A 15,044-nucleotide genomic window follows, 5' to 3' on the forward strand; every position below is an offset into this window, starting at 1 on the left:
CGGTATTCTACCTTTTGATAGGCAAACGGTCCCGGCAGCAGAGATTAATTTCTCAGTAGTGTTAGGATTTAGATTCCCATGGGTGCCCGGAATCCTGTAAACTAATACCGCTGCTGTCACACACAAGACTATGCGTAATTGAAGTTGTATTACGGAGTGCTAACTGTACCCTTCCCGTGTTTTGCGTCAGTTTTTTAAAGAAACACCTGTATACAGAGTCTTGCGTGATCAACATCACAATCCTCCTACTGGTTTAGTTCCGCACCAGTACACTAATGCAATACATCCCTTTTAATCCTGTTCTCACATGCCGAACAAGAGAGAGAGACAGAGACCGATGCTGTGATCATTAAAAGGAGCCAATTCGAAATAATGTGTTTCGCAGCTCTGAAATCTGATTTAACTACTGACACATTCAAACCTGGTTTGGTAGATGAAGCTGCCTGCCTCCCTGACCGAACGTCTCACTCTGTCAAAATGGATCTGTCGCTGTCGCTGTCGCACAATACGACGCACTGGTAGGGCATAGAGCAGATAAATAGGCTACCAGGCGCGGCTCCACAGCGCTCGTCACTGGCACGCCCGAAAATCAGTGTTACTCAGCCTCTCGTGGATCTTTTAATGTCTTGGTTAACTGGGCTATTTCGAATCACATACTACAGAAAATATAGCAATGGAGAGTTCACGAGATCAGATGTAATTAGGCTATAAATCAGCACATGTTCTCTTTACTGCGCAAAGCAAACGCTGTTGCGAGATTTCCAGATATGGCAGGTGTTACCACTTTGTGCTCACAAATGTTGACTTCTGAACTTTAAGCTATAGGTCTGACAATATGGTTAAGCATGACGACTGTTCTTTGACTTCATATATTTTGTAAAAGATGAGAGAGAACTCCATTCAGTGAAAAGGTTCGTGGTGGTTTGCAGAGAGAGAGTGCTTTATTTTGTGCAACCATGTTTTTGAAGAGCACCACAGGTTGTGCTATCACAGCCCATCCTTTAGCCAAATAACCTGTGGCTGAAGTTTTGACAAGCTTTTTTCCGAGATGTGTCCTCTCCTCGTTGGGAACTCTGTAGGCTACTGGAATTACTTGCCTCCGCGATCATGTAGCCTAAATGATTATGGACCACAGAAAAGTGAATATAATAAAAGTCTTTTTATTTGCTGTATTATTTTTTTTATTATTATTTGCAGGTATGATGGATGAATGTGCCTCCTCCTCTTAAGGGTGAAATACACCGTCGTCACGACAATGTACTACAACTCCCATAGACCAACGGATGACGCAAGGCACGGATTGGTCATCAGGAGTGTCGTTTAAGTGACGCCTCACGTAGCGCGCGAAAGTAAGAGCAGAAGTTTACTTCAGTTTGACTTGTACATTTATTGGTAAGTCAGTAAGCTAAATCAGAAACTCTAGCAAAACCAGGCATAACATTAAGCTGAATTGTGTATCATTGTGTATAATTTCACTTTTGACCTGTCATTTTACCGTAATCTTGTAACAAGAATATGAGCTTCATAGCACAGTTTAGAGCAGCGTTAATAGAGATAGTGTTAGCATGCTCGGTTAGCTAACGTCAGTCATTGTATAGCATAACTCTACAACAGAACTTTTCTTTAATAAGAATTTTCTTATTTAAAGGACAATCAGTTTTGTGTACAAAATGCATTACTGTTTCATCCGAGCACAGATAACACCGTCGCCAGTATCCGCTTAAGGTATCCTGTCTGACACTGGATAAGATGCCGGTTCAACTTCAGCACTCGGGGTACTCCGCTGAAAAGTTACAGTCACTGACAGAAAGCCTCCCGTGCAGAGAGGCCCAAGCTAGTACACTTTTGGCCTTAATGGGGGAGGTGAGTGAATTCCATATTAAGTTCTCTGAATTGTTTATTATGTAGATCATAACCAAGTGCAGCTTTTATATATAAGAATAAGATGTGCTTGGAGTGAATTAAGCCATACGACTCTTTGACAGCCTGACCAGTATAGTTACCCATCGATATTCATCTATGGCCACCGGGCATCTGGGAAGAGTTACGTGACACTCAGAGTACTTAAAGAATTGGAGGTGAGAATTATACAGCCTTTTGCAACTTTATAATCACAACTTATCCTCTGTTATTACTCTTGTATCGTGAGTAAGGCAGCTCATCTTTTCATCATTGTCCACATCCCTAACTTTGTGTTGATGTGCTTTGTTGCTCAGCTTCCTCATGCTGCTGTGAGTTGTGTGGAGTGTGTGTCTCCTGGGCTGCTGTTTGAGCAGGTGCTTCTCTCTCTTTTCGGCCACACGGCAGCTTCCTCTCTTCCCCGTTGTCCATCCCTGTCTGATTTTGTGCGATTATACAAGCAGCTGTGCTCCCAGAACCCTGCCAAACAGACACGATACATAGTGAGTATGAGGATCACTTCTGCTCTGCTCCACATTGTTATTTGTTTTCCATACTCATTCTTAGCCTGTAGTGTTTCCTGATTAACACTAAGTGATGAGCAGAGCAGGAAGTGATACTGCTGTGCTGTGTCTAGGTTCTAGACAGAGCAGAGCTCCTCAGAGACATGGAAGTCAACTTGCTACCTGGTTTTCTTCGTCTTCAGGAACTGGTATGAGAGCTGACTTTGTACAATAATTTTTACTTTAAAATTGCTGTGTCATGATTGTTCCACTATGAAAAGAGAAGCAAGGGAATCATGTTTTTTGTAATGCCCTTGAATTGAAATTGATTTGCTAGAGTTTGAATGAGACAAAGACTGTGACTGATTCAAATTTAAGCAAACAGAGATCTGACTATCAATGGAGAATTTATAATGATTTAATTTCATGTCTGAAGCCCGAGGCCTTTTGCTTCAGTAAGTTTCAGGAGCATTGAGAGTTCCTGTCATCTCTCCTTGACTCTGTGGCATGTCATTTTTTCTGGTGATGTGTTGGAAATTTGAGTTAATGTTTTATGCATTCAAGCCTGACAAAACTGTCTGCTTCAGATCCCCTCAGTCAGTTTACCTGTCTGGCTCACAGACTTATTTTTAATTCATATCTTCTCATTACCAACACTAGGTTCATACACAAGTAGCAATACTGATGATTACTTGAGTTTGTGGTCACTCTGGATCTGATCCACTCTCTCAATGGCAGGTGGATGACAACGTAACGGTGATCCTGCTCAGTGAGATTGTATGGGACAAGTTTCGGCCAAACACTGGCCTCTTTGAGCCTCTTCTGCTCCACTTCCCTGATTACACCAAAGGTGAGCAATGAAAACTTCACTTTGGATATTACATTACACACATCCACTCAGCTGAACTGCTACATGGGACAACAAACCTAAAGCTCAGAAAAAGGGAAAGACATGAGAAACTTCACTATACAATAGCTATTGGTCGGATGTCTATTTGCATGAGTTGTTGCAAGATAGGTATCTAATAGGGGAAAAAAACTGGCAAACTTCACCTTTAAACTCTGATTGAAAACATCAAGTTTTCTTCGTCATGTTTTGTGTGCTTGACAAGATAAATTATTATGTCCCCAACCCTCAGCTATTTATTGTAATACTCTCTGCCCCCTGTAGCGGAATTGCAAAAGATCCTTGCCCGGGACAGTCACCCTTCTTACCCACAGGAGTTATATTCCTTCTACATCAACATCCTGCTTGGTGTTTTCTACTCGGTGTGCAGAGATCTGAGGGAACTGAGGCATCTGGTGAGAGATCTAAGAACATCCTGGGTAGAGAGAGAGCTGTATGGAAATGTTAGGTTGATTTTCACATCCTTAAACAACATAAGAAGTTTTCTAATTATGTAACTAACAATGTAATCAAAGATTTTTGCTGTCAGTCTTGCCATTTCACTGTTCCCCAAGGAAAAAACAAGTGTTGCCTCCGCTCTAATTCAAACAGGCTGCCCTCAATTTCCCCAAATTCTGTGAGCCTTTGGAGAACGGAGAAGGTAAAATAGTAATACTTGTAATAGGTTCAGTAGTATATGTGAGTTTGAGTGAAGTAAACCCATCATTTTTTCCCTCCTTTTTTTAGATCTCTTGAAAATGTTGTATTAAACCAACCAGATGACTCATCTGAGCTTTTAAAGCAGTCCAGAATCATTCTTTGTTTGTTCTTTAGCCAAAGAAAGTGACACACACAAACTATGGAGAAATATTGAGCCACATTTGAAGAAAGCTATGCAGACAGTGTACCTACGTGAGATATCAAGGTATGTGTCGCATAAACAAACAGTTTTAGGGAAACATTTTTATGTTGTAATTTTTATTAATGCTTCAGACATTAGAATTCTGTTGATAAAGCAAGGGGGACATTAAAAATAGGACCCTAGTCAGTGCTGTTCAGCATTTCTGTTGTCTGTTTCATTAGCGTGCTGTCTTACCGTGTCTCTTATGTCTCTTTCTTTTCCTCAGTGTTCAGTGGGAGCAGCAGCAGGAGATGATGGAGAAGGAGGCTATGGCTCCTAAAGGTGCCTGAACACACGTAAACACACAAGCATATACGCACACATGAAGTGGGTACAGAAGAGATCTTGGTGAATAGATTGCTTACTTGCTGTTTGGGGCTGGGACCCTTCCCTATGATCTGGGGTTGTCTTTGGAGTTGCCAGACCCCAATAAGAGCTAGTCTCAGTTTTAAAGGGTGTTGTCTTGTAATTACTTCTTTTAAATACAGAATCTTCCAAACCCACAACCAGATCACAACCACACCCAACCACTTTAGATCTGGTTGTTCTTCATAGACCAGTTGCTATTGAAATAGAACAGTTTGTCCCTGTTCCTGTTGTTTTCTACTGCTACTCAACACACTTTCTCTCTCTCTTTCTTTAATGTGTCAGTCAGTGTGATGTTTAATTTAATGGTGTGTGCTGCAGTACCCATGTCTGACAGTGGTTGACTTTAGGTAATGAGGACTTCTCTCTCCTGTTGTCAGGTTTATCAGCATACACTCATGTGGAGCTCCCTTATTACTCCAAGTTTTTGCTGATTGCAGCCTACCTGGCCTCCTATAACCCTGCCCGCACAGACCGACGCTTCTTCCTTAAGGTCTGTCTCAGTTTGACTGATTCACCGTTTTAAACTTGCACTGCTTTTAGCTGTTTAAAGTTTACTTCATATTTTGAAACGCCACTTCGTATAACCATCTTTTTAATTTTTTTAATAATACAGCGTTGTCTCTTTCACCTCAACAGCATCATGGTAAAATGAAGAAGACCAACTTCTTAAAGAAACATGAGAAGGTGATTATGACACACTTTGGACTCATCCGTTCATCTCAGACTGACCTAAATGAGTAACAAGTTTCTGTCTGAGTCATTGCGTCACAGTTTCTCCATTGTCCTTTCAGACCAGTAATCATCTGCTTGGTCCAAAGCCTTTCCCTTTGGATCGCCTGCTTGCCATCTTCTACAGTGTAGTGGACAGCAGAGTCGCACCAACTGCCAGTGTTTTCTCTCAGGCAAGTAGATTGGATCTATATCCATAATTATATCAGTTTAGGGCAATAGCCAAGCTGTGGCCTGTCATTAATTTTCACAGATTAATTGGGCATAATTTATGCATTGTGACAGCCAAAGCAACATGATTTACGGAACTCTTAACACTAGATGGCATTGCTTCTGTTCATCAGTGCATCATGATGCCAGTGATGTTGTGACTGTTTTTGATGACCTCATTTCTCGGCTCCCAGATCTCCTCATTAGTCACCCTGCAACTCTTGACTCTGGTTGGACATGATGACCAGTTAGACTCACCCAAATACAAGTGTGCTGTTTCTCTGGATTTTATCTGTGCCATATCCAGGTCGGTGTGTGTCTGTCTGTTCTTATGAAATTCTTTTTACAGGAGTTGTGAGTAGAAATAATAAAACAAAGAGATGGTTATTTTCTAATCTTATTCTTGACCCTGTCACAATCAGAGAGAGTAAACTCTATATTGAAGTTGATTTGAGATTAGAGGATCCTAATTTTGGTTTAGTAGCAATAGGTTTGGATGGTATGAAACATTATATTTTGCAAGTTTTATGAATACTGCTGCTATCTGAAAGGGCATGGGAGAAAATGTGGGCTTTATTAGAAGCAGACGCAGTTATGCACTGATGTGGTGTTATGCCCATTGTTGGGGAGTGGCTGTAATAGTGTTCATTTTCAGTATCAAAGTAATGTCAAATGTTATTTTTTAAAAAACAAATAATGTTATATTTTGGCTACTTTTTGCAAATAAAGTATTTTTACTTCTGCAATGTTTACAACCATTAATCATGCTTGTTTAAGTCAGTCTTGAACAGATTGGAGTCCACGCAATCAGTGAAGTTTTTGTTACTTGTTTCCACTTTAAGAATTTGGCCAAATGCAGCCAAAAGGGAGAAACACGCTCAAGAAAATTGGATTGCGAACCTGACTCAGATGCCTTTGTGTAGGCTGCTCTGTTCAAATACAGCATGAATTTTGGATGTTAATTAAATTGAAATCAGCCAGATGACAGTTTTAAGAAAAATGTTCTGTCTTTGTTTCTTCAGTTTACATTTTATTATTTTGATGGGGCTCACAAAGTAATGTAGGCTCACTGGAGAAAAGTAAACAAACATGCCAGACTTTCCTCTTGTAGCTACAGTTATTTATATTTATGAATGATTTTTTGATTAAGTTATTAGTCACATGTAATGTATTACTTTTTCCCCCCAAGTTTCCCAACAACTCACTACTGGCTATACTCATTTGCTGGAGTGAAATGGTATCTGTTCTTCAGGCTTAATAACTTCAGCCATTGTCATTAATATTAGGTAGTGATGTCCTGTTGTACAGTGTGCTGACACAAGCACATTAGACTGTGTGTGTGTATATACTAATTGATTGGCTTTTTTTCTCTTGCCAGGACTGTGAGCTTTGACATTGTGAGGTACCTGTATGACTTCCTCTGAGCCTGTTTCCATGGAAATGGGAGAAGCCTCTGACACGGCCATACATCTGGGATCAATATGATGGACAGCAGAAGGGCTGGAGGAGCAAGGCAACCCTTGATCAGAGGACCAGCATTACCATTTAGTGATTGATAAAATGGATATTTCACTCACTGAAGCCAAGGCTGATGTGAAAATCTGGTTTGTTCTCAGTGCTGTCGCTGTGATCAAAGAAAATGATGTACAGAACAGTACAGATTGGTCGACATACTGGACACTTGGAAGTGTTTTATGTAATGAGCTTGGACTCAAATTGTATAATACATTGTATAATAGACTATGCAATAAAGCTTGTACGAAATATGTCATACTTTATATGTCTGCTTGTTTCTGTTTACAACACAGGCCTAAAAATTTAAAGACTGAAACTCCTCCAGGTCTTTATCATGAAAGTTTACTTATTGCTGTTGCCATAATTTGTCCTTTAAATAACAAAGTGTCCTGAATTCTTAGCAGTAATGTTCAGAATTGGCATAGACTAAATAATTTCAGATGTAGTGATCCACAGTAATTATGGACCAGTGTTCCCTACTCAAGATAAAAAAGACTCTTCTTAAATGGTTTCTTTCACTAAAACTGCTGGATTTGTGGTGAATTTCCTTGTCTTGGTAAGACTAGCAAAGTGTTAGTACTATAATTGGTCCTGACATGATAATTCTGGGTATAATCCATGCTCTTCTCTGATGGCTTGCACACAATTTAAAAATGTAATTTACCTTAAGACGTTCTGTTAGACCATATTACCTTCTTGTTACGTTATTTCTCGTATCTACTCAAGTGTGCAAATATTTTACAAACATTTCATCCATCCCCTCTGAGCCATCGCTGCTACCCTGTTAGTAAAACAATTTACCTGCTCATGTGTTTTTATGTTCATGGCAGTTTTCCAGTCTACTATTTACTTACATATAACACAACTAAAACTAAAAAAGCACAGATTAAACGTTCATTCCTGTAAAAACAATGAGACATTTTTTAAACAAGAGAAGGGATTTGAATGTCTCTCTTTTCTATGAAAGCGAAAGCCACGTCCTCATCCATCATAACTGCATGTTTATGTTGTGAGGTGTGAATGAATGGCAGATTCTTAGCTGAAGTGCATGAATGGTTGTAGTCTGTTCAGTTCTATTGATAGAGCTGGATGCAGATTTAAGGCACAATTAAATCTTACGCTGTTGTCATAGACTTGTTTTGGCACCCATACATTGCCATTCATTCGGCAACAGCTAGGAAATAGATTGTGGTTGTCATAGAAACTACAGCATCTGAGTGGACATGAATGTAACTCCTCTCATCTCATGTGCCAGCAGGAGACTGTGAAACACACTGTGTAAAACTAGTTTTGTTATTTACTCTGCTTGAATGTTTTAGATGAATAAGTCATAAAAACATGATGTTTGAAAGTTTTTATTGTACAAGTGGATGCAAATGCTGATCATATTAAAAAAAAAAACATCTTTAGTCCTCCTTTAGAAGGCACAACTTTAAAGTGGCTATATCTCATCTTATCTTAAAGCACTGTTTAAGCACTGATATTTACAGCCCAGTGTAACTAATACATGTACAAAAACACATGCTTGCAAACATATTTACAAATATATCAGACCAGTGGCAGGACAGTAAGTTAGACTAACATTGAGCTATTTTAAGTACTCCCTATTGTATGATATTCCCTTTAGTCAAATCCTTTAGGATAATAAACACATTCTTGACTTGATAAATATATAAATCAGTATTTCAGTGATTTCTTAAATTTATCCCACAAACAGCTGATCATAGCAACGAAAAACGTTTCTTATTTTGGTCATAATACCATTATTGAAAAAGCATGCAGACTTTTTTAAAATACAATCCGTATTGTCTGACCTGACAATGTGTCTGGGTCAGTTTAACAGTTTAATGTCTGTTAACATCCTGCGCTTCATGAAGGACTGTGAGTTAAGGATTGTAATAAAAGTAAGCATGGGCATCCTTCATGTTCACTGAGAGCGTGCTTCTTTCTTCTGGCTTTGTGATTTCATATGGAAAAACTAGTTGTGCAAAAAAGTATCTGTGAATTTTAGATGACCCATTGTTTGGTTCAAAGTGCTTTTGTTGTGCTTTTGGAGTTGCCACTTGGTCATGGACGAGAGCCAGGAATGGATGAGACTGTGGATACAATTTTAAACACTGTGTCGCCGGTTATGGATCATGGCCACAATGTGGGAGAGATCAAGACTCTTCATCATGACCTCCATAAAGTCTTCATCGCTGCGAGCCCCCTCAACAAATTCTTCCAGTGAGAGCTCCCCTGTTTGGCAAACCAAGTGGTTACACTTCAAGTTTCAAGTTTCAAGTTTTATTGTCATTTACTAGATAACAATGTGGACATCATTATCAGCAATGAAGTTCTTGGGCTCGGGGCCGGCTCAACTTGCAAAGTGTAGCAGTTAAATAAAAATAATAATAATGAAAGAACAATAAAGGTAAATACAGGGGTAATATAGGGAGATATATAAGGGAATATATATGTACATGTGCAATAAATAGAATGTATCATACTAGTGTGAATATACTGTACTAATGGGATTTGGATAGAACAATGTTTAATCACTAGAGTTAGTCCCTGAGAGGGCTAAAACAGTATATGTCCTCTGGCTTTGTGCTGAGGAAATCAATGTATTTGTGATGTTGTGACACTGCTCACCATCTCCATTTATATCAATCTTGTCAAACACACGGTTGGTGAACTCCTCTGCAGTTAGCTCTTGATTGTCACTACCATTGATAGCTCGGATAGCCTGACAGAAAGAGAGAGAGTGTTCTTTTTGTTTTGTTTTTTGAAAAGCTGTGAAGGAGAGAGTAGAAATTGCTTTCAATTATGAATGCTGTGTCCTACATAACAGTCTCACCAAGCTTGTATATTGTTCATACCTTTATGATGTTGAGCAGTTCATGTCTGTCTATGCAACCATTACCATCCACATCATAGAGCTTGAAATACCAGCGAAGCTTGTGCTCCATTTTCCCCCTCATTACCAGACTGAGGGCTGCCACGTACTCCATGAAGTCTATGGTGCCATCCTGTTGGAGAATGTGGAGAAATGTGTTACCATTTACAAACTTACCCAAAAGTCTAAAAAGAACCATGGTTCTTTGTGATAAAACTGAGAGGCAGGAAGAACTTTTATATAAAACATTTGATAGCGACAGTTGGTAAAACATTTGGTGTGAACAGTATCTGTGTTACGTTTATCCTGATTTATCCTCATTATCAGGCTGCTGAGATGCTCTGGAGGCCCTCTGTCGGATTATGTCTAGACATCTAAGGGCAGTATCACCTTTGAAGGGCGAGACGGCATTAGTCACATTACAGCAAAAATGATCCTCTGCTCAAGCCAGGGTACACACACAGATCTCTAATCCATGAGTCACAGCAGTCAATCTCAGGGTTATATTCAAAGACAAGGTCCTCCCAGAGATTTGATAAGATTTCTGTTTTTTTTTTTTCTCCTGAAAGTAGGACAGCTCAAGACATTAGGAAAAATGATTTCACTCTTACTTCCAGCTCATAAAATCACCATATAATTAATGATGTCTGAAGCTTTATTGGCCACACTTATTAAAGTAATTGATCAAGTTTTCAGAGGATGTCCAGTGACTTGTCTGTGACTGGCAAACTATTAATAACTGAAGTCTATTTTCTCTCCCCAAATTTGTGTCACTCTTGTTCTATACTGAAATAATGAATGTCCTTTCACTTTGCTTGTCTTTTAAATCCTTTTGGCACTAAAAGAGCATTATCTAACCTTTCTTTGAATGCTCTAGGTCATAGTTTCCGTTCTTTTCCATATAACATTTCTGCAGGTGTAATAACAGGCTATATTTTTACACACACTCTTGCCGGGTCTATTAATTTATAACCTCCCACAGTGCAACAGCAAAACCGGTATTTTCTTTTTTTTCATAGATTTAAAGTGATCTAGTTTGTTAGGTATGACAGACAGAGGATGAGGTCAGTGCTCACTGAGAGTTCTGTGATGCTGTATGTTACAACTGTAGAATGGCTTTATGTTTTCATGGATTGTTATTATCCATGCAATATGATTGAAAAGTAATACAGAGCATGAACAAAGCAGACAAAAAATAATTTGTGATAACAGTGCACACAGTTCACAGTTCAAGTCATGTTTTCTTTTTGAAATGATTCTTTCTCAGACTGCCAGAATAAGTAAACTTTCTTTTTTGGGGGTTCAGTGGACTGCAGTGCAATACCTTCAACTCAAGGCACCTGTTACTGCATTTAAAATGGAGATTAATGATTGGCATGTGTTATGGTCCAAGTTTGATAGGATACCACAGCCCATGCTGACTTTCTCCCATTAAGTCCCATATCCTGTACTAATCCCAAAATAAATCCCTTAATACATGCATTACTCATAGCAGTTAGGGCTGAAGGTCTATCTAAATACACCAGAATGAAGTTTGGCACAGACAGGACATCAACAGAGAACCTGTCTTAAAACATAGATTACAAGCCCAGATTTAAGAATATTTTAGTATACACTGGCTGGCCTACATCAAAACTGCATGAAAATCAATCAAATCAAACTGATGGTCTTGATCAGACCCTGTTGCCAACAGTTTGAAAGGCCACATTAAAGAAAGCTTTTGAAAAATAATACTTTCTGCTTAATGAACATTGCCGAGATATTATTCTGACACATCCATAAACTGCTGTTTCATATATCATTGTCCAGTATCAAAAATAGTAACAATGACATAAAATGGCAAAGTGTGTCCTGTCCTCAGTTACACTGCCAGAGTAATGTAGACTTTTCCATGTATACAAACGTACTCATCTACTCTTGCACAAATGGAACTGCTGCTCACCTTGTTCATGTCGAAGGTGCGGAACATTTGCTCAATGTAGGCATTCGCCTCAGGGTCCAGACCACGCAGTCCAAAAAACTGTTTGAACTCATGCAAGGTGAGTTGGCCAGAAGGACACTCTATCATGAACTTCTTATACCAGAGGTGCATCTCCACGGCCTGAAGGTCGTCCACGGTGGATGAATTAGAGTTCCCCATATCACTTGGCTGTTTGACAACAAAAAGCAGAAATGGGGACAGCGTTTTGAGAGTCTAACTGAAAGTGGGTATGCTCCCTGTAGAAGTCCAATTGGTCTACTGTGGATGCGAGGCACTCGCTTCTCACAGTCACACAACTCTGGGACTTGAGGAGGGAATGGGCACATGATGGAGCTTTTGTACTGGAAAGGAACGTGCCACGCCCAGTCTCGGGGCTAATCACAGGCTCTAATCCAGGACAAGCAGTGGTTATACAGTTTAAGTAACCTCTTAGGAAGACTAGGCGATTTTCCAGCCCTTAGGATATACATGACTGAGACTCGCTGACTAACACTTTCACAGGCATTAGCCAGTCTGATTAGAGGCCATCAGTGTGACTCACACATGCAGACAGATGCTCTTCTGCCTTTGAATCAGCAGTTTTGAGGAACATGATTGGAACATTAAATGACATGTGTAAACACAAACTGTTCTTGTCCGTGGAATAAATTTCACTGTTATTTTGATTAGATGTCTGCAAGGTTTTATTTACAGAACTGCTTTGAAATATTGTTTCTTCACCCAAATACAGTAATAACTTTATGGTCTTCCCCTGATATCAGAGAAACAGGGAAAACATTTACCTTGGAAACAAATGCTAGTAACAACTTAATTACATTTGTGTTACTTTTCTGCATGTAATTGTTGTCAGCCACTACGGAATGTGTGTGCTGGTTGGTTTCCTGTTGTTTAAATCAGTCATAACTTTGCACATGCTCTTAAAATTAATATTTCATTGTGATTCTTGAGAATGTTGAGTATTATTCTTACTCAGACTTTCAAAGATTTTACTTACAAAATCATGTTTAGCATGAACTTGATGACGCCTAACTTTCTCTTTAAATCTGTTATTTGAAATATTATTACTGTGAAATATTCCAAAATATTTCTTAAAGATTTCTTAAATTATTAGAAAAGCTGTCATCAACACTTACATTGATATTTAAAGCCGCATTTAAAATAGCTGAGATAAGTCTTAAAAGAGAGTGAGTCAAAGAGTGTGTGATCAGTATCAGTAGTGAGCATTAATTGGATGTCTTTCATATGGGTTTATTTAAAACACATTCATGAGCCATAATAAAAATTTACAATACTTGCATGCAACCGCTGCTATCTGCAGAGATAAATGTTACTTGAAGTCTGAAAATATGCAGTAAATTCCAAAATACAGATTTCTTAGCAGAACATTTCTTCAACGGTGTTCCCAAATCTATCAACAAGAATCTATTGCACTTCCGGAATATTATCAAATAAGACCTCTTGCCTGTAAAAAACCTTTATTTGCTGTTACATGAAAATATTCAAAGTGATTTCCTATGATTAAATGCACTTCATAAAAGGAGTTAAATTTCTGAAATGAAATCTTTAAATTGAGTGTTTCTCGATGATGTGAAGGTCCATACAGCTGTGTTTTGCCCTTTCCTCAGTGTAAATTTCATAAATTTCAACACTTGAGAGCTCCTGGGCTTTTATCAATTCTGTGAGAGTGTCTGTCTAACTAAAATTATATCATCCTTTACACACTTTAGAACAATGATTTACAGGGTGATATGGAATACATATCTTAAAAAAGGGTGTTTAGTGTCCAGAGGAACAGGGTATTTATGTATCATTTAAGAACTCCAAAACAGGTGTTTACTCTGTATAAGGCTATATTATAGAGTAAAATGCAAGAAAAGTGCATTATCATGTGCTTTCTCCCACATGACAGCTAATAATGCTCACAACAGATATGTACATGTACAGATATGTACATGTCTTTAACATGGAAACCTTGGGAAAGAACATGTACGACGCTAAAAGTTTACCTGAAATGTGATTAAAAGCACTTGTTGTTGACTTAAATCACTGTCCAACCTCAAAATCCTCTACAGACGACTCTCGGTGCGTCGACTGTATTTGTACTGCACTATGGTAATTCATACAGAGAATCAAGTGATTATTATTCAGGGCAATCATGAGACATTTGTTCACATTTGTAAACACGGATACACTTAAAGGGTAGTCTTGCCTTTCCATCATGATAAACCTGTTATGCTGTTTAGATTAGTGCAACTGTCAGTGCTCAGAAACAAGCTATGCAAAACAACGAGTCGATCAGCAGCATTGTAGGTTAAAAAAAAAAAAATCAAGTTTTGTGAAGAATAGTTGGTTGTTGCCTTTAAGATGATCATACGAATGATATGAGATGCAATAAAAAAAACGTTCTTCTGCATTCTACAACTTCAGTCATACGCACATAAAACCATCTATCTGCTATTGATTTACGTCTCACATTTGAATACATTCGCTGCAAAATCTAGGGGATTAAACTGGGATGCACCAGTCTAGATCGATTTTGAAGTTTTTACTAATTCAGAATCTGCGTGTCTCACACGGAGTCGGTCTCCAGGCTCAAGCAGCACACCCAAAACTTTCACATTGAAGAGTTTTCTTCGCCAGATAATCACTGTAGACCTCCTCAGTCAGTGTATTGTCCAGGCGTATCTGAAAGTTTCTTCAGAAACTTAATTCAGTCCAACAGAACGGCCCGTTTCTTGTGAGTGGGACACAATGTCGCATTTAGGGCAGTTTTCTGTAGCAATCCCACCACTTCTCTTGCTCCACCAATGTAAGTATCTGTTCACAGAATCAAAGGCTGACACTGTGTATTGCGCCAGAAGTGAAGTCCACTTCACTACCTCCACGATGCAGTTTACGGAGCGAGATGCAAAACTCACAAACAATGTGGTATAGTGCGCAATCAGAAGCAGGCTCCGTCCTAGCTGCTTGCCATAGTTGACAATCATGTTTACCTTTAATCTATGTGATCCACTCCTTTGGGCCATAGTGTAAATCCAGCGGAAAATACGATACGAAGAATAAAGCGTACTACTGACTGACGGCTATGACCTCTGATACCAGATGATGTTAACATTTAACAAATTATTGTCCCATTTCCGCCCCGGAGCTGTTTGAACTCCCGTGCACGGTCT

General features: G+C 39.0%; 2 protein-coding genes across 2 annotated transcripts; one reads left to right on the forward strand and one right to left on the reverse strand.

Annotated features, from left to right (window-relative positions):
* Positions 1 to 1,749: 1,749 nt before the first annotated feature.
* On the forward strand, positions 1,750 to 6,921 carry orc5 (origin recognition complex, subunit 5). Its single transcript, XM_030788646.1, has 14 exons — positions 1,750 to 1,863; positions 1,986 to 2,078; positions 2,217 to 2,402; positions 2,537 to 2,611; positions 3,141 to 3,252; positions 3,574 to 3,704; positions 3,901 to 3,949; positions 4,123 to 4,213; positions 4,416 to 4,471; positions 4,936 to 5,048; positions 5,195 to 5,242; positions 5,350 to 5,460; positions 5,692 to 5,804; positions 6,876 to 6,921. Exons 1-14 carry the CDS (start codon positions 1,750 to 1,752, stop codon positions 6,919 to 6,921), a joined length of 1,338 nt encoding a protein of 445 aa, XP_030644506.1.
* Positions 6,922 to 9,122: 2,201 nt separating this feature from the next.
* guca1aa (guanylate cyclase activator 1Aa) lies at positions 9,123 to 12,030 on the reverse strand. The gene is made up of 4 exons (XM_030776462.1): positions 11,833 to 12,030; positions 9,874 to 10,023; positions 9,647 to 9,740; positions 9,123 to 9,250 (listed from the first exon to the last, which is right to left on the reverse strand). The coding sequence occupies exons 1-4, from the start codon at positions 12,028 to 12,030 to the stop codon at positions 9,123 to 9,125; spliced, it is 570 nt and encodes a 189-aa protein (XP_030632322.1).
* Positions 12,031 to 15,044: the final 3,014 nt, after the last annotated feature.

This window comes from Chanos chanos, chromosome 1, assembly GCF_902362185.1.
Source record: "Chanos chanos chromosome 1, fChaCha1.1, whole genome shotgun sequence".
In the NCBI taxonomy this organism is placed as follows: Eukaryota; Metazoa; Chordata; class Actinopteri; order Gonorynchiformes; family Chanidae; genus Chanos; species Chanos chanos.